At 44.2% G+C, this 27,450-nt stretch overlaps 1 protein-coding gene across 3 annotated transcripts in view; it reads right to left on the bottom strand.

Moving 5' to 3' along the window:
• mical3a (microtubule associated monooxygenase, calponin and LIM domain containing 3a) overlaps positions 1–27,450 on the bottom strand; it is a 91,865-nt gene that overhangs the window by 25,927 nt on the left and 38,488 nt on the right. For 2 of the 3 annotated variants that reach the window (XM_070972807.1, XM_070972806.1), the window contains exons 2-19: positions 21,005–21,407; positions 19,566–19,773; positions 19,062–19,178; positions 18,819–18,920; positions 18,041–18,196; positions 17,571–17,671; positions 15,315–15,572; positions 15,044–15,159; positions 14,103–14,229; positions 13,905–13,998; positions 13,069–13,216; positions 11,459–11,655; positions 11,183–11,301; positions 11,009–11,071; positions 10,686–10,862; positions 3,201–3,387; positions 2,459–2,553; positions 70–2,236 (exon numbers count right to left, since the gene is read on the bottom strand). In XM_070972807.1, coding sequence (XP_070828908.1) covers positions 1,937–2,236; positions 2,459–2,553; positions 3,201–3,387; positions 10,686–10,862; positions 11,009–11,071; positions 11,183–11,301; positions 11,459–11,655; positions 13,069–13,216; positions 13,905–13,998; positions 14,103–14,229; positions 15,044–15,159; positions 15,315–15,572; positions 17,571–17,671; positions 18,041–18,196; positions 18,819–18,920; positions 19,062–19,178; positions 19,566–19,773; positions 21,005–21,283 — 2,844 coding nt within the window. In that variant the 5' untranslated portion in view covers positions 21,284–21,407 and the 3' untranslated portion in view covers positions 70–1,936. Of the gene's footprint in view, positions 1–69; positions 2,237–2,458; positions 2,554–3,200; positions 3,388–3,810; positions 3,919–5,261; positions 5,364–6,032; positions 6,147–6,551; positions 6,657–6,810; positions 6,925–7,100; positions 7,164–7,663; positions 7,775–9,676; positions 9,779–10,685; positions 10,863–11,008; positions 11,072–11,182; positions 11,302–11,458; positions 11,656–13,068; positions 13,217–13,761; positions 13,792–13,904; positions 13,999–14,102; positions 14,230–15,043; positions 15,160–15,314; positions 15,573–17,570; positions 17,672–18,040; positions 18,197–18,818; positions 18,921–19,061; positions 19,179–19,565; positions 19,774–21,004; positions 21,408–27,450 lie in introns of those variants that run through there. The other variant, XM_070972808.1, reaches the window with a different exon arrangement.

The raw sequence follows: 27,450 nt of genomic DNA, 5'->3' as shown, positions 1-27,450 counted from the left end.
CTTAACCCCATTTACTCCCACTACACCAAAGCAACTTTTTTAAAGGACAAACTGACAAGGACACACCAATTTAAGATCTATAACTGGATTTATTGCATTAGATTATAATCCTACAGCAAATAGTATCAACAAACACAAATAAGTTTAACACTCTAAAATAGTTCCATGATACTTCAGTTATCGGTACAAGATTGTTGCCTTGCCTTTTTCCCGTCCTAAGAAGCAAATCTTAAAACTGCGTTTTATGTCCAAAATTTCCCTTTCAAATTTAAATGGGCATAGTATTTTCCATGTTATCCTACGCTTGTTCCACAGCTCCAATCAGGACACAATGACTGGCTCCATAAACAACGACCCTGGCGTAAATCCCTCTATAAAAGGACGGGTGTGACGGTGAATGTGTGATATCTGGATTGTGGTCAAACGGATGCGACGGTTTCCTTTTAGCATCTAAACAAGGCAACATGGCTGAGACAGCTGTGAAGAAAACTCCCCAATCACTTTAAACCTCAACTTCCATCAGGTCTTTAAATTAAAAGCTAAAGCCACCCATGAGCTAACAAAACGCAATTTGCACTGATTTCAGCTTTCCAATCTTTGATATTTCAAACAATAAACATCATTAATTATTAGGAATTTCAAAAGTTATACTCTAATGACTAAATACAAACATTTAGTTTTCAGTTTGACTTTACTATGTAGGTAAACTTGATCTATGCAACACACGATTTAGCAGATATGATGATATGCATCTTTTGGTTATTGTAATAATATCTTTCCATGTCGTCCATCTTTAGTAATTCTTTCATTTTACTATTCTCTTGAATTTATGTTACGTTACATTTATAGTAATATTACAGTATTTATGAGCAATAGCTTTGATTGATAACACTATACTTGCCACACGATGCAGCAGGCCTACACTTAAATTAAGTCCAATAAATCCTTTTCTGTGAATCTCACCGGCCTGTTCTGTTATGCTCCTTCTAGTCTTATTGATTATATTTGATAATAATATGCAATGCACTTAATTTGGTAAATATTCACTATATTGAGCAAACACAAGTGAGTCTTAGCAGCAGTCTGTCAGGGGGTGAGAGGTTGAGGGATGCAGGAGGAAAATCACAAGAGAACCAATCACAGGCACGAATTCAAGCACTAGTAGAGCTCTCAGTTTTAAGCTGCTCTGATAGGAGGGGGAAAGGTAAAGCTCACAAAGCACTGATACAGGCACTTCACAGTGTGGTGAGTTTCAGTAAGAGGGATACTGTAGGTGCAAAACAGCTTACAGAGAGAAAGAAACACATCACAAAGCAGGCTTTAAAGAAACACGTCACACAGGAGGAGGTCGAGCTAAAAGACAGCAGTCACAGGCCACTAGAGGTTACAATCACAAAATAATAAAGCTTGGCTTTTCATTAAAAGACAGGCAGGGAAGCAGTTCACTGAATGCGCTGCTAAATGCCAAATCTGAACTGATATTTGGAGTTAAGAAAGCTGGCACATTACCGCCACAACAAACGATAAAATCTGAATAGGAAGCTGTACAGGAGAGTTAAAGAAATGATTAATATTGCTGCCTGGAGAGCAGACGAGAAAGAAGTCTGTCCAACTCTTATTTTTAATTTCCAAGCCAAGGAAAATTAATGAATTTAAGATGCACCATTCATTTCTACAACGATGCTGCCAGAGCGCTGCTTTAACGGCCTCGGCCAATCACAAGTCAGAACATGGCTTCTGACAGAAAGAGAAAGAATGCTGCATCTTCAAGAAATAAATCAGTCACTGAGACGAAGAATCACAAGAGTTACATGAGCGCTCCTCAGGCTCAGTGAGTCGACACAATCGGCTAAGTCTATACAATCCCACTGACATTAGTGAGCAGAAGAGTGAAAGGAAGGGAGGAAGGGAACAAAGGAGGGACAAGAGAGTCATGCTAGAGGAGGTTGAGCAGGACATTGATGGTGAAACAGCAGAAGAGGTAGATGCAGTAGGTACACAGGAAGGGAGAGTCTAAGGGGTTGTGTGCCACCTGGTGGCAGGTCCAGGAGAGCGTGCGGCAGAGGGTACGCAGCAGGACTCCCACGCCCATGGCCAGACGGCAGGGCGCAGCCACCACAGCAAGAGAGCAAAGTGGGGTACCTGAGGGCTGGAGCTCGGCCGAGGGGGCTGCCGCTGCCACCGCCCTTCCGGGGGCATCCACGGTCGCCGTAGGGGTTTGGGGCGCCTGGTTCTCCTGCAAAGATGGAGAGGCAGATGATGTCAAACACAGCAAAGTGTTGGAAGACACAAGCGCTCTTGGAAGGTCAGAGCCCCAGACTCGATACGCCACCTGATTCCCACATGTTCACACTCGTGCTCCTGCCCAAGCACTGCGTTTTGAAGATAAACCAAACAATTAATTTCTTCATAACCCTGATTTCCACCAGGATTTCAATGCGTAAACAAAAAGGGGTACCTTAGCAGGAACTGGAGCCGGGGAGGGAGCAGGCCTCTTTCTCTGAGCATAGCCAGACAGACGGTAGCAGTAGTGGGGCTTGCAGTAAAATTTCCCTGCAAGAAAAAGGAGGCAGACACAGAAACACAAATAAATTGACAGCATAAATAACCACACGAACTGCATATTCTACGAGTTTCACCTCACGGAGTCCATCGGCTCTATCTGTTCTGCAGAAACAGACAGTGTATTTGTTATTTAAAAAGAAAAAAAAAAGTCCTCTGTCTCAGCTCAGACCGTCAGTGGGTTTCAGTCCCACGGCTATCTCTGAAAAACAGCTACTCTGTCCGGATGAACAAACTGCTGCCTGTCCTCCAGCACAACAGACACCTCCCAGACAGAAAAAATATGGACTCGTGAGGCTGAACTCAGCTCTGGGGTCAACCAAATGCAATGTCACAGAATGTCTTTAAAGCTCTGAATTACCACAAAATTGAGACAAGCCTGCAGAAACTCAGTGCAGTGTATGTGTGGCTTTCAGCTCATGAGAGGTGTGCCCTTATCCCTCTTATCATACAACCACTGGAGTCGCACATCTGCAAATTCCACAGATGATGGTTTTAAAATGCATAAGCATTTTCGAGCTTACACTTGCTCTTTATTCACATTACACTGCAGTTCAGTTCAAAGTCGATGTTTAGGAACTTGATGACAGACGGGACATCAATGGAGCAATCACAGAGAAAAGTTATCTTAATCCTACCATCCTCCACATCAAAGGCGTAGGAGGACAGTCGTAGCGTCGTGCCGCAGTAGTCGCACTTGAAGCAGCTGCGATGGAAGAACTTCCCCTCTGCACTCAGCCTCTCCATCACATAGACGCGCTTTCGACAGAAGAAGCACACATCGCTGCCGCCGATGTTGACGGGGAACTCTTTTCGGAGGGAGCCCTGCGGAAAGAGAGAGCTTGGATCAGTCGTTAGGAAACAATAAAGGCGATGCAAGGAGAGGCTTCAATCCAGCAAAGGTTTAGGTGACATCAAACCACGAGCTCGCACACCAGGCCATTGTCCATGTATGCCTGCTATTGAGCTACTATACAACCTAAGAACAACACCACAACAGAGCAAGTCAGCGGTTACTGATCAGAAAGTCAAACACAAAAGGATCCCAAACTGCAGTTACTTGTTGAGCAAACGCACACTCTACAGCTAAAGGGAGGTGGATTAATGTTAAACTGACAGAAAGCTAACAGATCAGTGTGAGAGCAGCACATCACTGTGGAGGAAATACAAGAAAACAACACTCTCTGGCATGTCAGCGCTTTCATCTGTGCTGCCTCGTGCCTACGACCACAGGGACAGCATGCTTACCGAATCCCTCTTCTCAGGTAGGGGCTTAGGATCTTCCTGAGACGGAAGCTGATTGGCTATCTGTTCAGCCAATGAGCTAACTCCACCTGTGTACATCCGTACATAGCGCTATCAACAGCGTTAGGGGGAAAAAAGACAGGTGGACAAACATTAGAACATGATAGACGAAAAGGAAAGTTAATATGAAAAACAGAAGGAGGAGTGTGTGAGGAGATCGACTGGCATACTAACAAGAGCTGAAGCACAAGAGGTGTTCACAAACAGCAGTGTCCGACACGGACGTTTAGACATGACAAAGCAGTGTTTCCGTGCTTAATCGATCAAGTGTTAAAATGTGCCACCTAAAACCAAACATAGCTCAGAAAAAACAAACTCCAAAGCCGATAAAATAACTTCTGCTCTCAATTTCGGGCATAGGAAAATGACATCAGCTTTGAAAGATGACAACTTCACTGCTAATGAAGACTACTTACACACTCAAGAAAAGCAATCATGCGTTTTTCATTCACACACACACACACAGAAAGTCACACCGCACTGTCGCATTATAAATCGAGCAATAACTATGAACAAAAGAAAATGCAGGGAAGAACCGTTCAGACTGGTTTGATATGTCGATGTTGCATACGAAACCGTCTTCAGTTAAATCCTGCATGAATCGACACCGGGATTAGCTCTCAATCCATCCAAACTCAAAACAAGATCAGTTATCCTCTGCAGGGAAAGAATTGAGGCCACATGTAATATGAGGCAAACCTAAGCCATGCAAACCATTGCTGTGGATGATGTTTGAGCGTTCTCTGCTGTGCTGCAGTCCCACTGCACTGCAAAGCCATTACTCCGCCACAGCAGGAGCCGAGTTTGTCAACGTGGGAATTACACTAGATGAGATTTTTGGCTGCTAGGGACTTCCTCGACGAAACAGATCTGGGGAATTATAATTGAGTTCAAGCACAACCCAGCTAAGAATGTTCTGATATCTGTTCAGATAGAGGCACAGTCACACGGACTGATTACACAACAACAAACTAATCACAAACTTCAGTGAATAATTACCAGGATGCAAATGAGTTTGTTAATACTTCACAAGCAGACAGCTTTTAAAGGTCCAGTGTTTAGGATTTTGTGGCATCTAGTGGCGAGGCAGCAGACTGCACCCAACTGAACGACCCCCGCAAAAAAGGTGCTCTCTAAAGCCAGTGTTTGGTTTGTCTGCTGTGGGCTACTGTACTTTCAGGTGATTATACACTAATGAAAACATAAATTACATTACATATCTTCCAATAAATCTTCCGAAATCCTGCACACTGGAGCTTTAAAGCAGGTCTCAGATGAGCTCACATTAAGCAACTTCTGTTATGAAGTGACGATGCAGCCTCCTTAAAGACCAGGTGTGGGTGTTGTGTGTTAGGGTCACCACACTCCACTCCTCGCCGCCATGAAAGAACTACCTGTCTCAAGGTGTCAGAGGAGGAGGAGGGCGAATCGGGGGGAGACTGGGCTCGGGCCAGGTGCCATTGTTCCATAAAAAAACGCGAGGGTTTTTTCTTAGGCTCCACATAAAGGACGGATAGAGGACAGTAACTTAGTTCACAGTTTTCAAACATCTGTTTCATACTATTTTCTGGAATAAAGCTATGAAAGCAGTTTTGGTTGGAGTGCTTCATTCCCTGTCCTGCTCTATGCTAACGCTTTAGCATCTATTGCTAAGAATTAGTAAGCTACAGTGTACTTGTAGTTTTTACTCACTGTGGCCATGTTCTTAATGTTTCTACTTTTTAAGAATACTCCTGTATCTGCATCCATCAAAGTACTATCAAAGTTAGTCATGTTTTCTCTTAGCTGTTAGCGAAGTCTTTCCCTCTTCTTCCACGTTAGCTTAAACTGCTAAGTAGTCAGTTAGCTCAGATACTATTGAGGTAAAAATTCTTCTTGTGTTTACAGTAACTGTACTTTGACACCGTTTTAAAATAAAATCTCATTAATCCAACAGTGTGAACAGTTTATATTCACATCTCTTTCACTTTTAAAAACTTTGTCATCTCCCCGGCAGTCAAAATTAGCCACTCAAGCTATGTATGTGGACATGCTAAACTAACAATGCCAACAACTTGCAGGGGATACAAAGAAGATTTTGGTGTAAAAAGGTCAAATTGACCGACTGGGCAAAACTCCAAAGTATATGTGATAATAAGCTTTCTGTGTTAATGGGGAAGTTTCACCTGTGGTCCCACTGGCTTGCCCTCAAACTGAGAGGCAAGCTGCTCGGCCCTCTCCTGAATACTAAGCACATATAAGGGCATTTTATCGTCAGATCGCAGAGGCCTTGCAGGCTCCTGGAGAGAAACAGATGATTCAGTCAGAAAAGGGATTCACAAGGAGGAAACTGTACTTATTCTCTGCCTATTCAGTAGTTTTCAAAAATAACCTTCTTTCCAAAAAGCTAGTCATTGTGGTAATGGTTTGTTAGTCATTGTTTTCATAGTTCCAGCTGGCAGCCTTTCATTTATGCAGTAATGTAAGCCTGAGCGAGCAAGCTATGAAAGCGATGCCCTGCAGTTAGTCAGGCTAACTAGCAGAAATACTAACACAACAGACTAGAGATAAATAAACACAAACTGAACTGGCTTGACCGATCTTTCAAGCACTGTCAAAAAGTGAGAACTTCCAGAAGAGGTGATTTCTCAGTACGACAGGGAGTGATGTGTTAAGAGTCTCAGTCACCAGCAGCAAATCCGAACCTTTCTGGAGGAGTCAGGGGAGGACAGCTGTGCATGAGGACTCTGAGTCAGGCCGCGGGACAACTTCCACTGCTCTAAAAACAAACCGGATGGCTTTTTCTTAGGCTCCAGGGAGAAAAGCGGAATGGTTAAACGATGGAATTAGACTTAGGAGGATGTGTAAACATACACGCCAACAGCATGTTCTTGACATACAGGCCAAGAACTGTATCCAATAAAACTTGATGATGCAACACAGGAATCCATGCATGGTGTTCACCTTTGGTGGCCTGTCAGCTTTGCCCTTAAACCTGGAGATGAGGCGCTCAGCCCTCTCCTGTATACCAGGTATGTGAATGGCTCCTGGGTCTGTCAGGTGCAGCGGCTTCCACTCCTGCCAAGGGAGCCCTAATGAGACTTAATGATGATGTTGGTTTGTTTTTTTTTCCACAAACAAGTCTGTTTACAGCAACTCCAACCAGTATCTCATTAAAAAAAAAAATGCCAACCACAAAACAACGGTGAGAGCAGTGACAAGCCGAAACTCATGCAATCATTCATTTACTCTACCCCGTATTTCAGAGGCATCTCGTAGTATTCAAGTTCCTCTTCCTCCGGATTTTTACACAAACGCTTGAAGGCAGAAATGAGCAGAAACGTACCAAATTAACACTTTGGTTCGCATCGGGGATAAACAGATTCTTAAAAAAGGAGCTGTTGATTTACGTATTAGAGAACAGCTTGTTATGATGGTGCCTGACAATAAATTAAAACTAACCAAGGCCCCCTGAGTCTGCATCTATTTACAAGCCGTCACATCCCAACAACATACCCTTCAGCATGAAAATAAGCAGCTCCTCAGATAATGACACACAACCCACTCACGGGAACTAAACAATACTTTAACCTCTCCAGGAAGTTCATGTGAGGAAATGAAGTGTTCTGTTTCTATCTGAGCTACACACAGGAGAGGTCAAATCTGAGGTAGAGCAGAGGTAATTAGAAAGGGTGCTTTTAGAGAACAGAGAGGGGAGCCGGGGGGGGGGGGGGGGGGGTCAGGAGATGGGTTTGCAGTGGCTTCGTGGCACAGATACACAGATGCAAACAGACAGATACAGCAGACTATGTGTCACCTCTGAGTGAAGAGAGAGCGAGGAAGTGGAGGAGGAAGAAGGGAGCAGAATGGTTTTCTTTGGGCAGCTCCGAGAGCCCGAGCTGGACTGCTGGTCTGCGCCACTTCTGGCCTTGAGAGATGAGGGACAGGAACAGCAGATTCAGCGGAAGATGACAGCGATGGGGGTGAAAATGACGAGCTACTGCTAAGAGTAGAAATGCTTCATGCTCTTCATTGGTGCAATAAATAATAGGATAACACATTTGAATGCTTTGTGCAAATAAGAGGTGGAGTTGTATCTAAAAATATTTGCATACACACTCAGTGCGGCTTAATAAACAGCTCGGTTAATTGAATTAGTGCGATGTCTTGACACACTGGCACACACACAATTCAGTACACATATTCCACGGGTGCAAGAAAATCCTAAGGACAAGGCATGAAGAGAGATTAACTTTATGACGAGAGCACAAGCAAAAGTTTTCCAATATACAAAAATGACCACTGAATATAAGAGTGGCTTAAAGAGAATATCCCGAACACTGCGTAGAGAAGTACTTAGGATTATCAAGATTTACTCTGCAGCTACAGGCTTACTGTGCAGTGAGAGGACGTTAAGAGCACCAGTGAATTAAATCCCATAAAACAGGAAAGTCTGAAGCTTTAAATCAGTGTCTGTGCGGCAAATGCTTAATCTAGTCACAAGACAAAAAGACAACTTTCAAAGCATCGGCAGGAGAACGCTGGCGCTTAACTGTGCTGACTCGGTTATTCACATGAGAGCAGCACAGCAGGACGGTCTTCTGCTGAGGCTGGTAGAGTGGACGAAGCACTGGATCGGATTTCTCAGTGAGCAACAGTTCGACACACCTACGAGCCGGGCTGGCGGCTAGCAAAACAGCAGGTTTAACTAGGGAACGCTGAACTACTGGAGCTCTCTGGTCATAGAAAAGCAGCAGAAAAGGCAACAAGACAGCAGACATATGGGAAGAAAATGCATTTGAAAGGTCTGTCGATACACATAAAGCTTTTTTTGGTGAGAAAAATTAATGTAAAGAGAGCTTTGTTTAGGAAATCTATGTAAGGTAACTTACTAACTAACAAAAGCTCTTGCTTTTTGTGTTTAAAACACTGCAGCTAGGTAACAATCCCTAGCCTGTTAGCACTTTCTGATCATGCATCATGTCACTGTGTACGGTTGCATTTTTAACATGAATAAAGCCTTCCTACATCTGACTAAACAAACCCACCGCTTGCCACTGCTCTTTGCAAATATAATACACAAAAATAGAAATGTGAATCTGGTAACTGCCGACCTGATGCAGTGCAGCGGCTGAATCCTGTGTCATTTCATATTTGTATCAAAGTCTAAGCTGTCGTGGAGTCGGGAGACCGTCTGAACACTCCCCATATTTCGCTGATTGATCTGCGTGGGGCTTATTTAGCTCAGCAAAATAATGTATAATGAGCTCAGGAAATGCCGTCTGGCTTGTTGAGGCTACCTCCCCGCTGCTTGCTTCTGGACTGAAACACCAATCCATCTCTATCTGCGGGGTGGTGAATCTGGACTTAATGGGATGTGAAAGCAGCTGGAGGACTACCGGGCCAGAATAGCTAACCGTACCTGCTCCCCTCTGTTGGGCAGTGTCTGACACTTGATCATTTCTTTGTAGCGAATGCTCAGCTGCTCCTGCTGCTGTGTGCGTCTCTGAAGCGGGACAGGAGAAGAGGGGAAACCACGACGGCGTCACACTCTCGTGAGTCTCTCACAAGAACACACACACAGAGCTGCACAGCTATTCCATTGAGAAGTTAAAAACACGCACAGTTTTTGTTAAAACACGCAACAGGAGTTATCGAGCGAATTCCTCTAAATGTCACACAACAGATCTGCAGATTGTTACGGAGAAGGTGAGGCTCAGACTAGTGCAGGTCAACACAAAGCAGCTTCCCCCACTATGACACACCACAGGGACACATGGTTAGATGAGACTAGTTGTTAGTCTCTATGGGGAGAAGTTCCACTCTTTACCTTTCTCCATGCTGGGACGGGTGCCAGGTACACTGGCTCATTCACAGGGGTTTGAGGCAGAGTGGGGGGCAAAAGGCGGTCCAGATTGGGCAGAGACTCCCCCTTTGTGGTCGGATAAAGATGAGTGACAGGGACCAGTAAAAGGCCGAATAACCATGCAAGGCATCATGAAATCGTCCATGATGGGAGGTGGAAACAAGAGAGAAAAGAAGAGAATGAAGGAAGTGAATCATGGTTGGATGGAGTCACAGTGGTTGGGAAATATGTATTCAAAACACAAAAGGGAATGACAGAGAGTCATAGGAAGAGCGTGCTGAGAGCTCTGTAGTAATAGCACTTACAGACATTATACAATAAACAGAATGCAAAACACACATCAATAATAGATGGAAAGAGAGGAAAGAAACAAATAGTGTGTATAAAGTACCTCTAGCCAAGCACCTGCTACACTCTTTAGCCTTTATAAAAGCCTTCCCACAAACCTTTCAATTACTAACTTACATTTTGTACTAAAATAATCATATAAGTAGCTATTTTCATGGACTTCTGAGGTCCAAAACAGAAGCTTTAATATAAAAGAAAATTCAAATCAGAAGTGCCTATTCCATCACACAGTTACACACACACATTTTCTCAAACAGCAACAGTTGAGAGTTGTCTTTCTCTCCTTCAACAATGCTGTGTAGTGTCCCCGTGGCCCACTCTTCCCTCCCACTCTCAGCAGCAAGCAAACCAAAGCTCTGTGAACCAATTCACCCGAGCCCTCCGGGCCCAGTCAGCATTGTGAGACCACCTACATGAGCCAGGAACAATACCCAGCCTGACCAGTATTAGCATTCTGGACCTCAGCTCATTAAGACAGTGGCCTACAGCTCGTCCATCATGAGACTAGAGGCCCCGCCACGCGAAAGGAGAAACAAACTACAGTGAGCATGCAAACTGTTCTGAACCCCCGTGATGTCCAGAAAGTCTGAGAATCGCAGCATGAAGCATGTGACTTCCTCCATACCTGTCGTTTGAGTCCCGTATGCTGCGCTGGAGCGTTCTCCTCAAACTTGGCGAGCAGCTGGGTGGCCATGACCTTGACTTTGTTGTGGTTCCCCACGGTGGAGGAGTCCATTTTTCTCTCTGTCATGATAGCTGGAACAGACGGCCTGTCGTCACGACCGCTCCTGGATACCTCCTCCTGTGAGAAAGCAGGAAAACAGTGAAAATGTTCGCCTGTTGCTGTCAGTCTACTGGGCTTAATTAGCCTGTTCTGGTTGGACCGGCTGCTCAAAACGATGATCAGAAGCTCAACATCTGAGACGCTTTGCTGTCAGAAACACTCACATCTTCAGACTGGCTGGTTTTCCTTCTCTTCCCCAAACCGTCAACATCCTTTTCTTTTTTGTCCTGTTGATGACACATCAAGGGTTATTTTCACCCCTACTGCAATGATCAAATGCCATTTTGATGATTCAAGAAGAATCACAGGGTTCATACGAGCACTTCTCAGACACCGACCTTTGGATTTCGCTTCCTGGAAATTGCTATGCTCTGACCAAGCTTGCTAAGGAAGGAGATGGGAGACTTGGTGCTGGCTATCAGTGCTGCCTTCTCCTCAGGACTCAAGTTGTGGTTATCTGAGCAGAAAACCACAAAGAAAAAAAGAAGATTAAAAGCATGAAAAGGCACTTTAAATCCTCTCGGGATTATGGGTAATTATGTTTTCGCAGCATCTGTGAGAAGACAACAGACACCCTGCAGAAGAAGCAGCAGCACTGCATCACCCACTCTCACCTCTAGGTGGCACTGTGTCCTTAAACATCTCATAGAACTGGCTGAGATACATGACCATGGAGAGTTTGTCTGGCTCTACCACAGAAGACATCTCCTTGCCAGTCATGCAGGGCGAGATGCCAAATTCCCTCTCGGCCACGTCAAAGCCCAACTGGTTGTTCTTCTCCTGGTCCCGCTCGTCCAGGGAATCAAAGTCACTGAGTGAGGAAGAGGAGGAGGAGGAAGAGGACAGGTGGTGAACGCAGTGACAAACAGAACAGGCTAAACTGCTCAAAAAGCATGAAGTATTCATCTCAGCAGTTATAATGTCTGCTGTTCCTGTAAATGTAACATGAATAAAGACACTGTCTGCTGAATTTAGCTGACTTCTGGTATCAGATTGGGTTGTGATTCCTTGAACAATGTACTGTCCAGGTCCAGCTCTCCTTTGAGGCCTGTTTTGGTTCCCATCAGCTCCTCAGGAAATATTAAGCTCTTTAGCTGCTAAATGCTCCACTATGTTCACCAGCTGATCGCTCGCTTTGTCTGTGGTTTTTAGAGCTTTTCCTCGAAAAACAGCTGCCTGTTGTGGCTGGAAACAGCCATTGATAGCAGTGACTAAAGCAGAAAAGCTGCGGGCTGTAAAAACAATGAACTCATTTGATCCATCATTAATATAAGAACACTGATTACTGCAGCTTTGAACGTCTTTAATACAATCCACACATCACGACTGGTGAGCTCCTGTGATTCGACATGACATGCCTACGATAACTTCAACATAACTGAGGATTCTTGATTATCCTGCACACCGAATCAATGAAGAACATCTGTCTCACTTTGTGATTAGTCAGCAAAACTCAAAAAAACAACAAATCAATATTTTCCACCAACATCTATCCAGCAGCTTTGGATAGAACGGACATTAGCTGACAGTGAGCCCACTTTAAACACTGATGAGAAAGCATTTCTGAACAGCAGGCTTCTGTACATGTTGTGGAAGGCATTACTGTAAATGTCATTACAGTGCAGCTGAAAACACCATTAACATGGGTCATCGATACACCTCAGCTGCACACGCAGTCCATTTAAAAGCATTAGCATTAGAACATCAGGCCCGAAGTCCATCCTCGACTCAGTCGCTCTTAACCGTCCGTCTTGTCCATGCATCACCCTCCCTCCCTGCCTCCCATCATCTGGCCTATCAGAGGCAGCAGAGCACAACTTGGTAAAGGTTACACCAGGTCACACACACTAATAGCTTATAATGTTAATTGCCACGTTGCCTCAAGAGGACAACAAACTACATTAGACAATGCGGATGGAGACTGTGTTGTTTATAGAGTGTATGAGGTTAAGGAGAGTGTTTGTGTGTGTGTGGGAGGGAAAGCAAGGATATAAGGAGGGCCCCCTTCAGGGACCCAAGAGGCCATTATGACCGGTAGCTGTCACCTAATTTACAGTGATATACGACTCCAAACCAAGGTCCCAACCAGACAATAAACATCATTTGCAACCAACAAACTCACATAAACACAGCAGGCCAGTCATTCCAGGCACTGCAGCAGTTTTAACCCTTTCACTCTAACCATAACGGGCAGAGTTTGTGCATGTATTCCTTTCATACTCACATTAGATCTGGTCTGTATCGGTCAATGAGGGCGCACAGAGCCAGGCCGCTCTTCCAAGACATAGTAAGGTCCATTACGTTGACATTCTTGTACCCCTCCGTTTGTCTCTGGCACCAGCTCAGCAGCTTACTGGATCGAGCTATGGACTCTGGTGTGGCAGAGTGGGAAAATTACAGGCTTGATGGAAAAGCAGCAGGTTGAACAGAATCTGGATTAAACAGGGGAAGAAATATAAACTGTTTCTCGGCAGCACTACATATCTCTTGCTGGGCAATCGCGTGGCTTGGTCAGGCAAGACTGAGCATGGGATCATAAAGTTTTGTCATCCTCATCATCCACGTTAGTACCAGTTTTAACCAGCCAATGAGGAAGTATTACGATGAGAATGTTCTCATGACCCGTGAGAACTGATGTAAGGGAGGAAAGGGATGCAAAGGAGAGGTTAGGAGGGAGTGCAGAACTCACAGGAAACCTTTAAACGTTGAACACAACCAGGGAGCTCGAATGAGAGCATCAATGACTGAGTTAGTGCACGCAAAAAAAATCCAGAGGCTGCAAACAGTCCATCCACAAGTTCCATCATTCCACTGTTCATTGCACATTATTCATTCATGAGCACAAAGCAGGTAAACCTCAAAACTGTTAAAACTAGGAACCTCAAAAGCAACGCCATGTATTTGGACTTTGTGTTACCTTGCAACTGCTTGTCAAGCAGGCAATAGTCTAAGAGTGAAAATAGTTCGTTATTACATTTCAGCAACAGTGATTGCAGCAAAAAGCACGTCTTTGAAAACAGTTTACGGTCTCCCTTTTTTAAACACGTAAGAGATACAAACCATTCCTGGATAACTTCGGCGCTGACGAGTTGATCACATTCTCAATTTCAATGCGCATTTCCCTGGACTCCCCTGTGTCACAGAGGTGCCTCATCTGCAACGTACACATGATTACAACACATGAAGAATCCCATGAAGAACGACTGTTTCACAAAAACAAAAGCAATGCACCTGCGATGTGTCGGCTCTCGCACTCACCTGGCTGGGCTTGAGGAAGTTAAGGCTGATGTTGGGGTAACGTGTGGTGGGATCCACGCTGTACTGACTGAAGTTCTTACTGACGTTTTCTGGCGTGGTTTGGGGGAGTAGACGGTATATACTTTCCCTGAAGCAAAGAGGAATAAATGAAACATACTCCCATGCACTGTGTCAGCAGAGCCTTCTTGGTGGGAGGAAAATACAGACAGAAATTACAGCAATAGATTCCATCCATCCATCCATTGTCTACTATGTGTATATTGTCGACTATCCCTTTCGGGGGTTGCGGGGGGGCTGGAGCCTATCCCAGCTGTCAACAGGCGAGATGCGGGGTACACCCTGAACCGGTCGCCAGTCGATTGCAGGGCAACATATAGAGACAGACAACCATTCACCCTCACACCTAAGGACAATTTAGAGTCACCAATTAACCTAATGAGCATGTTTTTGGTCTGTGGGAGGAAGCCGGAGCGCCCGGAGAACCCACACATGCACAGGAAGAACATGCAAACTTCACACAGAAAGGCCCGACCCGGGGATCGAACCAGTGACCTTCTTGCTGTGAGGCACGCGCACTACCTGCTGCTCCACCGTGCTGCCCCACGGTAATAGATTAAGAAAACATAATTACATCGTTATCAAAATGTCACATTCAGTTCTGAAGAGAGCCTCTTATCCTGTTAGTACCAGCAGAGGTGGGACTGATGTGTCAAATCAAATACAGGCACACTTCCTGGTAAAACACTTAAAGATAAAAGGGTGCGTTTGAAGAGAGAGAACGTGTGTGTGTGTGTGTGTGTGTGTGTGTGTGTGTGTGTGTGTGTGTGTGTGTGTGTGTGTGTGTGTGTGTGTGTGTGTGTGTGTGTGTGTGTGTTTCTGAATGTGAGTACAACGTGAGGGTCAGTGTCGCTGTGTATGCATCAGTGTCTCCACACCCTCACCTCTCAGCCAGCACCTCAAGAGGGGTTTTTCCCTGAGCCCAGCTTCTCACCATCCACCCCGAGTCCATGGCTGCCAGGAAACCTCGGGCGATGCCAGTGCCCATGGGCCAGAAGGGCTGGAGACAGGAGCAAACACCACATTCAACAACCAAATATGGCCACAGAAGAACCAAGGATATAAAAAAACCAAAAGGGGCAGGACAGAGAGGCAAAGAACAACTTCACCAGTTCAGTCTCATGGAAAGCTTTGAAACCTTCTGCCGTCTCTCACCTCCAACAGGCTGTCGCCCACGAGCGCCACCAGCAGCTTGTGGCCGTGGCGTTGGCGCACCATGGCGGCATTCTCTGAAGCGTACATGCAGGTGAAGTCGAACATGGCTACGTCGGGCTGGCCGTAGTGGTTGATGGCAAAGTCCAGAGTGGGCAGCTGGTGGTTGGTGGAGAAGTCGGCAGCCTCACGGGCATAAGACAGCAGGGCAGCCTGATCCACATTAGCCCTGGACAGCAGCAGCTCCGTGTCCGCATAGTCCTGCAGGAGCGAAACGGGAGATGAGGTTAGAAGAGGCGTTCAAATGAAAGCAAAGATTTCCAGAGAAATGGAATGAAACACTTACTGCTGGAACAATCAGCAGTTCTGAGTTTTCAAACTAAACAAAGCTACAATGCAATGCTTACTCAGCACATACAAGAAATCTGTTGGCAGCTAACATGGAAAGCTAAAAATGTGGAGAAACAAGCGATGAGACAAGACAAGCTGTCCTGACACATGTATGAAAAGAGACAAGGCACAGCCACAGCCTGTTATTGTGTTACTGCACTTATGCCACGGGGAGAAAAGGCAGGCTGTGTGTTTGTAGGCAGTTTAACTAACTAATGGTTAGATCTGTACGGTTAGAACCATTATCTGTTAGCACAGTGTTAAGCACAGGCATTATTCCCATATAGTTTAATATACATAGTGTACTTATTTAGAGCAATGGTAAAAACTGTTAGATGACTCCCTTCTAAAAGGGTTCTAAAGACAGAACCTGGACAGCACCATTGCTACCCTTCACCTGATTATATTAATATCAGCTGCAAATGGGCTGTAATGTTCTCATTTAGATTAACTACCCAGATACAGACTGCTTGTTAATCCACAGTGGAAATAAGGGCAAAGGTGACTCAGTTCCACCGACACTGCCTTTATCTGAGAGGTTATTCAGAGTATGTTAAGCATTCTGATGTACATGGAAGAGCAATTAAAAGCTAATGAAATAAGTGACATTAAAAACATCAGGGTCATATATTCTACAGGACATTTGGTGATAATAACATTGTAACTGAAAAAACAAAGCATGAGTATGATGGAGGAATAACTTATTACTATATTAGAAACTAAATAAGGAGAAAATATATCAAGAATCCTGTGGACTAAGGTGTAAGTCACAGCCCCTTTAAGAATTCACTGCGCTACAAAGCGGCCAAAGCGCTCGCAGTGGAATGAAGTGTGCAGCTCACAAGCCTCTCCAACATGTAGCATCAAATCACTGCATGCTTTCAAAGTGACATGTTTTCATAGAGGGCGGCGAGAGGCGCGTTCTTCCATCTTCAAGCTCCCTGGTTGTCCAGTGCCAGGCTGATGGCGGGGAGGTGAGCGAGGGGAAGGGCAGGGCAGTGGAAGATATGAACGGTCGTTTTCTGACTTGCAGCGCTGCCTCGGACTGTGTGGGCTCGCCACCCTTCTGCCACCCCTTCCACCCTTCCTCCATCCCTTTCCAAGGGGCCGGACGGAGTCGATTCCACTGCTATAAAAGGATCTGCTGAGGACTTTGTATTTAAAGGGAACTCCCAGACGTTACTACACCAGTAAATTATGACTTTTCATTAACATGTGCCTACATACTCCAAATCCCCTCTGGCTTCAGACCTCAATGTACACAAACCCTTATTAATGTCATCAGCTCAGTGTGAAAACACACACACTTGCACACACGTAGAATGAACACGCTTATCATTCAGACAGCTAAAATGATCTGAAGAGGAGCGGTAACTGTTACTAGGTTTGAAAAACACTAATTTAAGAGAATTTTAGGGCAATTTAGAATCTGCACAATCACAGCGCACCTTCAGCTGTGTTTGTACACGAAGACAGACATGCAAAAAGGGTTTTTCCGGTTTCCTGTGGAAAGTGGCCAAGGAAAGGAAACCACCGAGCATAGTGAGGACACAAACATTCAGGCAGTGTGCTTGAGTTGGCAGTTTGTTCCTGAACACAGTTGGCTTGGTTAGATCATTAGTGCGATACTGAGCAAAAACAAAGAGAGAATAAAAGGCAGAGAGAATGAAAGAGACAAAAAAAAACAAGAGAGGGACAGACTTCTGATTCTGTCCGTCTGTGCGGGCATACAGTATAGCTTTTATGTATACTGCAGAACAGAATGAGATTCAACAATTGCCTCTCAACACACACACACACACACACACACACACACACACACACACACACACACCACACTGAGCCGAGCTCTGGGCTTTGATCACTCACATTCAGAATGACTCCTTTCTCCAGCAGGCTCTGTTTTTTGGCAGTCATCACAAAGTAGTGCGTGTCATCCTTGTAGTAGACAATGTTTTCCAGGTCAATACCTACAAAGCCCAAGAGAAAGACGCATTGTCACATACCAAACAGCAATTTTCCTTCCTTGGCTATTGCTATGGCTGACTGTCGTGTCATCATTAGAGGAGAAATTACACGTCTCAAAGCACATAACCAAGGCCCCAGGAACGACGTCATGTCAGCAATAAACCGGAGCAGGATTGGCAGCAGACCTGATGTTAAGCGTTCTAATTGGATGAGCTGGCAAATTCAGGACTGTGATCCAAGGACAGGCTGCAGTATGTGTCCTGTTTATCTTCACTTTACCAAAACACTCCTTGGCATCCACTGCTTCCAGGAAGTAGTTTGTGGATCTTAAAATCTTTAAAAAAAAAACAAAATTTGTCACAGTACAGTACCTGTTGCTTCTCTGAGGTCTTGAAAGAACTTCTGGTTGAAGATGAAGGCCACCCCGCTGATCTCTTCAACCTTTGCCTCTGCTGTCGTGTTCCTGTTGATGAAGTTCGCAGTGATGGCGATGGCAAGCTTGCCCCGGAACTCCTTACGCCGAAACCCTGAGGAAAATTACAAGGAGGTTGAGGAGGCCGAGCTCAAGGACAGGAATCAGTGTGCACAGACGTGAAGCTGCGAGACCAGAAATCTAAAAATTATTCCCAAACAGCCAGATGTTCTGTGTCGTGACGACAGAAGTCTAGTTTTTCAAGCTGTGTGATTGTAGTTCATGGTTATCCCAGAGGGACCCTGCTGCTTCCCCTCATTGATGCAGCAGTCAGTAGTACAGATAGGGGTCATGGTACTCTACTCCACAGGGGTTCCCTCCACCAGTGTGGCTGTGTGCAATGCCCCCACACTCATAGAGGAAACAGACAGCCAATTCAACAATTCCCATTCTGCTGAGGGAGCCGGAACACAGCAGCCAGACACAAACAAATACAGACACACACACACACACGCACACACAGATGGGCACAAATGCTCATTTATACAGTACGTGAGCAACGGAGTGAGGTCAGGCACCCAACCACAGCTGTACACAAGTGAGATCATAATCGTTTTGACTAACCTCCAAGTCCGCTCAGAAAAAAAACAAATAGTGCTGTTTGTGCGCTGCCCGGTGTAGTCAAGGAAAAACTGCATTACTCATGCATTTCTCCCAGTCAGTGCATGTGGACTTGCCTGGTAGCGTGTTTCTCCTTCCATCTGCTCCGATGATGACATCAAACTCCAGCTCGTTGACAGGGTGTGTCCTGGGGTGGACCTCAGCCCTCCAACCTATCCCTACGAAAAAACAGCATGTGCAATCAGACAGAAATGCATGCACAGAGCCAGCTTAGAGCCTCCCACAGATAGAAACACATGTTCAGTTTCCATTCATTTTTCCTTGGCTTGTCTGGCTAAACAGCAGTTTGAATGACTTACTCTCAGTCTCTTGATCTTCTGGGGGCTCAATTAGACCCTTGAACTCTACGTTTACATGGATCTCAATGCCCAGCAGGAGAGCCATTTTGAGCAGCATTAGCTGAAGCTGACGGATACCTACAACACAATACAGAGAAGAAGTACAAAACCCAGAAATGCATCCTCCAAAGGCATACAACACATTAAATCACCTCCTACAGGCAAGCATAGATTTATATATATATATTCTAATATATACTATATATTTATATATGGAGTTTATATTTGTTTAATGTTTAATATGTGAATCTTTTTCTTTAATGTTTAGTATATGAATCTTTTTGCTGCATGTTTAGTCTGTGGATCTTTTTCTCTTTAATGTTTAATATGTAAACCTACTTCTGCTTTGGCAGCAACATGCCCTTGTTCATGCCAATAAAGCAATTTGAATTCGAATTTGAATATATATGTATAGTATATTAGTAGTGCAAGCACAGGAAAGCAGAATTTGTCATGTGTACTCACTGATATGATCGATAGCACCAGCACAGAACTTTCCATAGAACTTCTTGGCCCCTAGGCCCCTGAGGTCCTGGATAGTGAAGGGCCAGAGGTGCAGCACATTGTTCCTTGAGAAGGCATCTCTCTTCTCCAGCAGCACCACTTTGGCCCCCAGGAAAGCCAGCTCGATGGCTGTACGTAAGCCGCATGGTCCCGCACCAATGATCAGACACTGCGTACAGAGAGAGGCAGATGGGATGGACCAGCTATAAAACATATCAACCACATACATGTAAACCAAGTCAGGACAGTGGAGTCAGCGTCCATCATGTGCACCTATTCAGACTGCACCCAGACACAAACACTAACATTTCCATCTCAGTTATTTAAAAAAGCACCAGTCAGTTTTAAGTCTGAATGCACTTATTGTAAGTTGCTTTGGACAAAAGCATTTGCCAAATAATATGAGATAAATAAAGGGATGCAATACACGAAGAGACCTAAAATTTAAGAAGGCAATAGTTGCGTAACATAATAATTAACAGCTTATTTTGAGCGATAGTTAAAATAAGCAATTATTGCTTGCTTAAAACTAATCTAAGCAAAGCTAATTTAAACAAAGATAAATCAAGCTAAGCCAAACTAAGCTAAGACTAGATAACATAACATAACATAGCATAACACAAGGTAACATAAAGTAAGCGAAGGTAAGATAACTTAAGCAAAGATAAGTCAATATAAAATAAGCCAATGCAGCTAAGACAAGCTAGGCTAAGACATAACAACTAACGACAACACTAAACTAAGCTAAGATAACTTTAGCAAAGGTACGTCAATTTAAATAAGCTAATATGGCTAAGACAAAATAAGATAAGACAATATAACATAACATGAGGTAACATAAAATAAACTAAGATAACTTTAGCAAAGGTAAGCCAAACTAAAATAAGCTAACATAGCTAAGGTAAGCTAAGTTAAGATAAGAAGAAAGAAAACATAAAATAGGAAACACAAACTAAGCAACGATAAGATAGCAGAATATATGAGCTAATGTAAGCTAAGCTACGTTAAGATGAGATATGGCAGAACTTTTTTTATCCCAAAGGAAATCTTCTGAGTTTTACTAACTTAGAGAACTTTATTTGTAAATTATAGTTCACAGCTGCACCTGTTCTTTTAATTCAACAGCAGCCACTTTAACTTCCAATAAAAACAGTACAGCTAGTTTATCAACCTCACCTATATATAAAAATTTCTCAGACTAAATTGAAGAGACTTGTCTCCGTAACAGAACTGAAAAGGTGTCTGTGCAGTCACATGCTGCTCTGGCGAGTAAACAGGAGCATTACATTACATGATTCCTTGAAATGATGGATCAATTTGTATCTCCTACTGCACTGAAGCCATCAACAAACACAGCCACTCTTAAATGAATGGTACAGTTTGCAATGATCCAGGCTTACCTTTGAGTTGGCACAAGCACGGCCCTTCTTGTATTCCTTCTGGCTGGCCCTCTTGTCTAACTTTGCCCAGAGCGCCTTGGCCTTCCAGTAGTTGAGTTTGGACTTGAGCTTGTGATAGAAGATCCTGGACTCTGTGGGCTTGACGTCCAGGTGGTCACACAGCTCCTGGAAGGCCTTGAGCGTGCCCTTGCAGGTGGTCGCCTGGACGAAGTTGTCGAACAGGACGTGGGACTTGTTCACCCCATCTCCTCCAGTTGCGCCAACACCTCCATCCCCCATGGTCCAGAGTCACACAGGGCTGTCAGGGCCCTTCACCCCTCAGGGGTCTCTGGGTCCAGCCCCAGCCCTGGAAGACGCACTCTCTCTTGGGGGGCTCTACCTCCCAGCCTCAGGCATCTTCATTCTGTCAGCAAGAGAAATAACACTCAGTGAATCATGGGAGATAATTCAACCTTCTGCTACAATGTTTAGTACTGTGCATCACTAGGGGGTGAAATTGGGCAGAAAAGCAAACTCATAAGATTACAGCTTTCAAATGCTTGAATGATACAGTATCAACACTGTCCAACGCAACATAAACAAAAAGTCAAATTAGATGCAAGGATCCAAGGAAAGATTGCCTTTTAATGAAATGGGCCTTGATTTTCTCTGACTAGACAATCACACTTATGGTAGCTGGTCAGACAAGCAATCAAAGCAGCAACTGAGGACAAAGACCAGGTCATTTAAGGTCTCGCCGTCACTCTACTGCAGAGACATGACTTCTAACAACCTCTTATCTGTCCAGGAGTGAGGGTGCCGGACAGAGTAAGGGCACTGAACCCACACAAAGCTAAACAGGAAACACACGGAACATATGTATGTCTGTGTGGCACAAATTACTCCAGGCAGGCTCCAGACAAAGGAAAAAGCCAGTTCATCCCAAAACATAATCCTTGTCATGCAAGGAAACAATCTGGCAACAGCATCTAGAAGCCAGACAGCACACTGGACCATTTTATCCACTGTGCATCCCTGGTTTGCTACAGCTTCCTCTTTAACCAATGAGTGAGACTTGACTTGTGCTGATCTTCTGCCTGCTATGACTTGCAGCAGTGCTGCTTTATGTGTTCTGCCTTTTCACCCCCTGGGGGAGGTGAGATCATTCATGTTGTTTGGCATCTGGGGCTCAGCTGTCATGACTGGAATGTCTTGAAAATATTTAGGAGCATGAGCAGCTTTTAAAAGTCAGCATTACTCAAAATCAGTGCAAGTATAAAAAGGAAGATACTGGAAGGGAAGAGGATGAAAGAAAAACTGCAAAGAGAAAAGAAAAAAGTGGTAATGACGACTGCAAAAAACCTTGTTTGGTCCAGTCTATTTGCTGAAGAACACATTTTCAGTCAAGCAGTGGCTCTGGTTTGCATTAGCTCCCCAGGGCAACGATGCAGGAACTTGCTTTGCTTTTTAAGAGCTAAACAATGGCTCAGCAAATAGGATACGTAACTCTCAGAAGTTCATTATGTCAGGATAAACCCCTTGAGGTGTATGGTTCGTTGGCTAGCCTGGCTCCATCAGCAACAATATCTATCAAGCAGCACCTCACTAATAATGTGTTGCTATCTTTGGGACAGAGCTTTAGAGGTGATGGTAAGTATGTTTTGCCACCTTTGCTCAGACCATAAGTCTAGCAGTTTCACTATTCTTAACAAAAGCTAAATTAAACCCCACTTAATATCTAAAATACAGACATGAGAGTGGTGTCAATCTACTCATCAAACCCTTTACAAGAAAGTGGATTAGTGAGTTTTCCAAAATGTCAAACTATCTCTTCCAAGATTACAGAGAAACACCTCATCTGTTTAGGCAGCATCAAGACATTTTCATTGCCAGTGCAGATTAGTGTAACACTTCATAATCCCAGTAATCAAGATAGAGATTGTCAATAATAGAGAGATTAAACATTTGTGTGTGGGACTTAATCTTTTGCTCTAAGGGCTGAATCACCAATCAGGTGAAGAGACAACTCCTGACACGTCAGTATTTACACCATTAGCCACTTTCTCTGTAAAAGCTTGAGCTTTGTACTCCACTGTCCAGGATGTTGAGCTAGTTCATGAAAACCAACGCAGTCCCGGTCCCAGTGGCAACACATGATGAAAGGGAGGCAGGTACAGAGGTCATCTGGCCTCCTTTACACACCCTGCCAACTCCTCACTGCATGAAAACAGCAGGCTCTGGGTTTGGCTCTGCCTCAGTCGGACAGGATCAAGGCTCAAGGGTGCAGTGCCAGCACAGACGGAAAGGGCCTCTTCCAGCACAAGCATTTAGATAACCCACTGCATCATATCCTCTGTGAGGGAACATGCATGGCTTCACTATCGCCTCAAAAAATGTTCTGCACAGGCTGCGAGGTCCATGTGCACCTGCAGCAGTTGTGGTCTGTGGTTATGTATGTGCACATAAATCATGTGTGACAGAACCGACAGTAGTGTCACTTAATAGCTTATATGCAAAATGCAGTCAAGCACTAGACCCTCTGTATGAGAGTCAAGATCAAACAAACAGGGATCCTGTGATTGATTGGGTGCTGTAGGGAACAACGTTCATTACAAATGACCCAGTGGATGCTGCTTAATTTGCTTGTCAATAGTAATGACCGTGGGATCGAAGATAGGCAAGGCAAATACATAAACATCACTCAAATAGTTAGCAGGCATCTGAAGATGGTTCCTGTTTATCTCCAAAAGGACGCAGGATGCTGCGGTTGATTGCAGAGCAGACTGAGGTGCAGTCAGGCTTGCAGTTTCTTTAGTGTGTAGCAAGTCCTGGGAGGCCATTGAGACAGATGACAGGTCAGGGTTATTTTCCACACGGAAATGGGCCACTGCATTCATGTCAGATTCTCAGGAACTGGATTCCCAGCCTGTGGCATCACATCCAAGCAGTGTGAAACTGCAAGAGCAAACAAGTGTAGCAGCAGATGAATTGGTAAGTGGTATATTTGCTTGAAGCATAACTTAAACCATTGATTTTACAGGGTCTCTCATACATATGCGGGGGTTTCTCTGGATCACCTGACAATTTGCTATCAAGCCCACAAATCCTGACAGGAGCATCTTCAAAGAAAGGTTTGAAACTTCGGCTCCGAATTCTTACAATCTGCTCTTCAACAAAAGACAAGGAAAGAGGTCACAGTTCATCAGTACTGAGAGTTTTATGAGGCCGAGTAGGGGAAAGCAGGTCATCTCTAACTCTGCAAAAGAAGCCAGATCAAACAGAGCAGGAACGAGCTGGGATGGTCCCAGACGGGCAATAATTCACTTCACGGCGAAATCAAGCCTTTTTAAGGAGAGCTAACTTCAGGCTCTTGCGATGCTAGACTCCTCATTCATAGCAGGGACAAAAGTGATTCCCTCTGTGGGCTTTTCGTTTTACTGTAAAACAGTATATGGCGACGTGTCAAAAGTCAGGCCTGGGAGATGAGAAGATACTATAACCTTTATGACACACATCTGGGTCAGGTAGCAGTAAACATTTAACACGCTCTGAGGTCTTTAAAGAAAATGGGTGTGCAACTACTGACTGTCATGCTGTGTCAGTGTGTGTGTGTGTGGATGTGTTGTGCTCAAGCAGGTCTGCTGTGACATCCTACACCCTGATCCATCTTAATGACAACAACAAAGCTGGCCTTTAATTTGAGTAATAGTTGCCTCCTGCAGAGACCCATGTGCCCACTCAACAGGAAATGTTGCCCCATGTGTTCCTGTTAGGCAGAGAGCGGCGACAGGAACACCAAACACGTGACGGATTATCCCACTGACAGTACTACACCTAGATTACTAGATTACCAGAGTACAAACTCTGGTAATAGCGTCAAGTCAGCAGGCCTGACGACCGATATTCTATATGTCTAGTGATTCACTTGGATTTTGTGCTTCTGTAAAAAAAAAAAAAAAATTTAAAAAACACTTGTGTATATATATTTATATATTTTTTTTTTACTTATTGTTACATTTTCTACTATTGTTATATTTTTTACTTATTGTTATATTTTTTTACTTACTGTTATATTTTTACTTTTTTAATAGCTTCTTTTTAATAGATGTGTCATGCACCAACATCACCAAAGCAAATTCCTCGTATGTGTAAAATCGTACCTGGCAATAAAGCTTAAGAAAAAATGTTGATGTGTGACACATTTAAATCTGGTGAAAATAAATCCAGCTCTACACGGCGTTTCCCCCGCTGCTTCTCCAATGTCCCGCCTCCCTTCCACTCCTCCCAATTCAGGGAACGACTCAGCAAGTTTTTTCAGTGAAGATTTTGGTGACTTTTATTTTGTTTCTGTGGCATTTGAATGAAGTGTGTTTTACAATAATAAAACAATTGTTTCTGTGAGTGGAGTCTGGTGGCTTTGGCGAGAGCGATGGAACGGCTGTTTTTGCTTAAACACAACGGATGTTGCTCTTTAACAAGAAGGTCAATCTGTGGGGATCCTTTCCATAACACTGTCAGACACTTAAAACAATCTGAGCCTGTCCGTGGCAAAAACAAACACTTTTAGTGGACATATGCTGACGGTGCGCAAGAGCGCAGAGAGAATACAGCCTGTTTCATGGTTGCTGGTTGCAGCCTTTAGTTACAGAGACACATAAACACAGGAAAAATGGTCCATAATCAGATAATATGTGACCCGAATTTCTCCCATTTGCTCCCCAAATAAAGGTCAATGTAAAGATAAATGCGCTTGGATAAAGTCAATGCTCTAGTATTGTGTGTTCATGGGGACGCTTCGGTGGAGTTCAGGTGCCCAACAAGGAGCTTTCACAAGACCACAGTCTGACAGAGACAGTGTTATTAGCTGAACCTCAAGCTCCAGCAGCTTCTCAGCTCTCTGCTTTCAAATGTGAAATCATTTGAAGCCAAGTTAAAGTTGTGGCAAGTTGAACCAGAAAGAAGAAACCCAGTGCAAGAAGAAAAGCTGCTATGACATGTGAACATGCTGCTGAGTGTGAGAACTCCTTCAGACAGCTGGTGAGAGGTTTCAGCACATGAACAGTAAAGAAAAGGAGGAGAATATATTTCCTCTGCTGTTTAATGTGGAACCAGCTGATGTGTCTGACAACCTACAACATGAAGTCATTGAGCTGCAAAGCATCAGTGAGCTCAAAGCTGTGTACAAACAACCTCCCTCTGCTGGAGTTCTGCAGACTGTATGTTCGATTTTCTCATTCTGAGGAGACGTGCATGTTAGGGAAAAACTATTATTGTGAGCAGCTTTTTTCAAAACTGACCATAAAGACTCAGCTCTGCTGAAGACTGACTGATTCAAACCTGGAAAACCAGCTGAGTAGCATCATCATCATCATCATCATCATCACTATCTGACCTCAGATGCAGAAGCAGTTGTAGCCGTCGCAGAGATGTTAGATCATTTAGTATGGCCACGGGTGATGCCAAGGGGGGGCCAGGGGGGCCAAGGCCACCCTGATAGAATTGCTGACCCTCCGAGCAAGCACCCCTCCGACCTCCACCCGCCCTTATATGCATAATAAGCTTCTCAGGTAGTGCCCAATCAGCCCTAACCCTAACCCTAATCATAACCCATGAAGGGATGTTCTAAAAATTGAAATGGTCCATGATGGGTAAAAGGTTCACCACCCCAGTCCTGTTTCCTTCGCCGAAAAACAACAATTGCAACCAAACCGTTTTCAGCGGATACTGAAAAGAGTAAAAAACAAACAAACAGCTTTGGCTCAGCACGCACTTCAGACATCTGGATGAGCAGCAGGATTTCACACATTCACAGACTTCACAGGAATTACACACATGCATGCAAACCCTTCCACACACAGCATCCCCCCAGTGTGCGCACACACACACACACACACACACACGCAAGCACGTCTTTGCTTTACTGGTCATATTACATCATCCTCTAATCTAAAAATAGACACTAGGCTATAGCACAGCATTGCTTTAATGTACTGTAAACACTGCCACTAGCAGTAGTTCTAAATAACAGATTACAAATAACAATTGATTTCTAGTCTGGATAAACAAAGTCTACTGTAACATTAATCAAAACTTGTCGTGGCTTGTGTGTTTTGCTTAGTTATTTTGTTGCAAGTCTGGACTCAGTTGAAAAAACATCATGGGAAGCCACACTGGTCCATGTTTGTATTTTGCCTGCATCTGATTTAATTTTCATTCCAGGATCAAAGCCACAGACCTAAAAAAAAAAATACATAAAAGCAACAGACAAGAGACAATAATATGGTGCCCAAAACACAACAACAGAATACCAAGGATGACTGGAGGTGTCTGGCATGGTGCGTTCATAACGCAGACAAGGTCAGGAAAAAAATAAAAAATAAAACAAACGTGTTAGCTTTGAGCAAGCTGCTTACCAGCCATAGCACCATTAACGCACATCTCTTGGATTCCATCTTGCATGTACTTTT

Source organism: Chaetodon trifascialis, chromosome 10 (genome assembly GCF_039877785.1).
Source record: "Chaetodon trifascialis isolate fChaTrf1 chromosome 10, fChaTrf1.hap1, whole genome shotgun sequence".
In the NCBI taxonomy this organism is placed as follows: domain Eukaryota; kingdom Metazoa; phylum Chordata; class Actinopteri; order Chaetodontiformes; family Chaetodontidae; genus Chaetodon; species Chaetodon trifascialis.
Note: the sequence above shows the minus strand (reverse complement) of the source record. Positions and strands in the feature narration are given on the sequence as shown.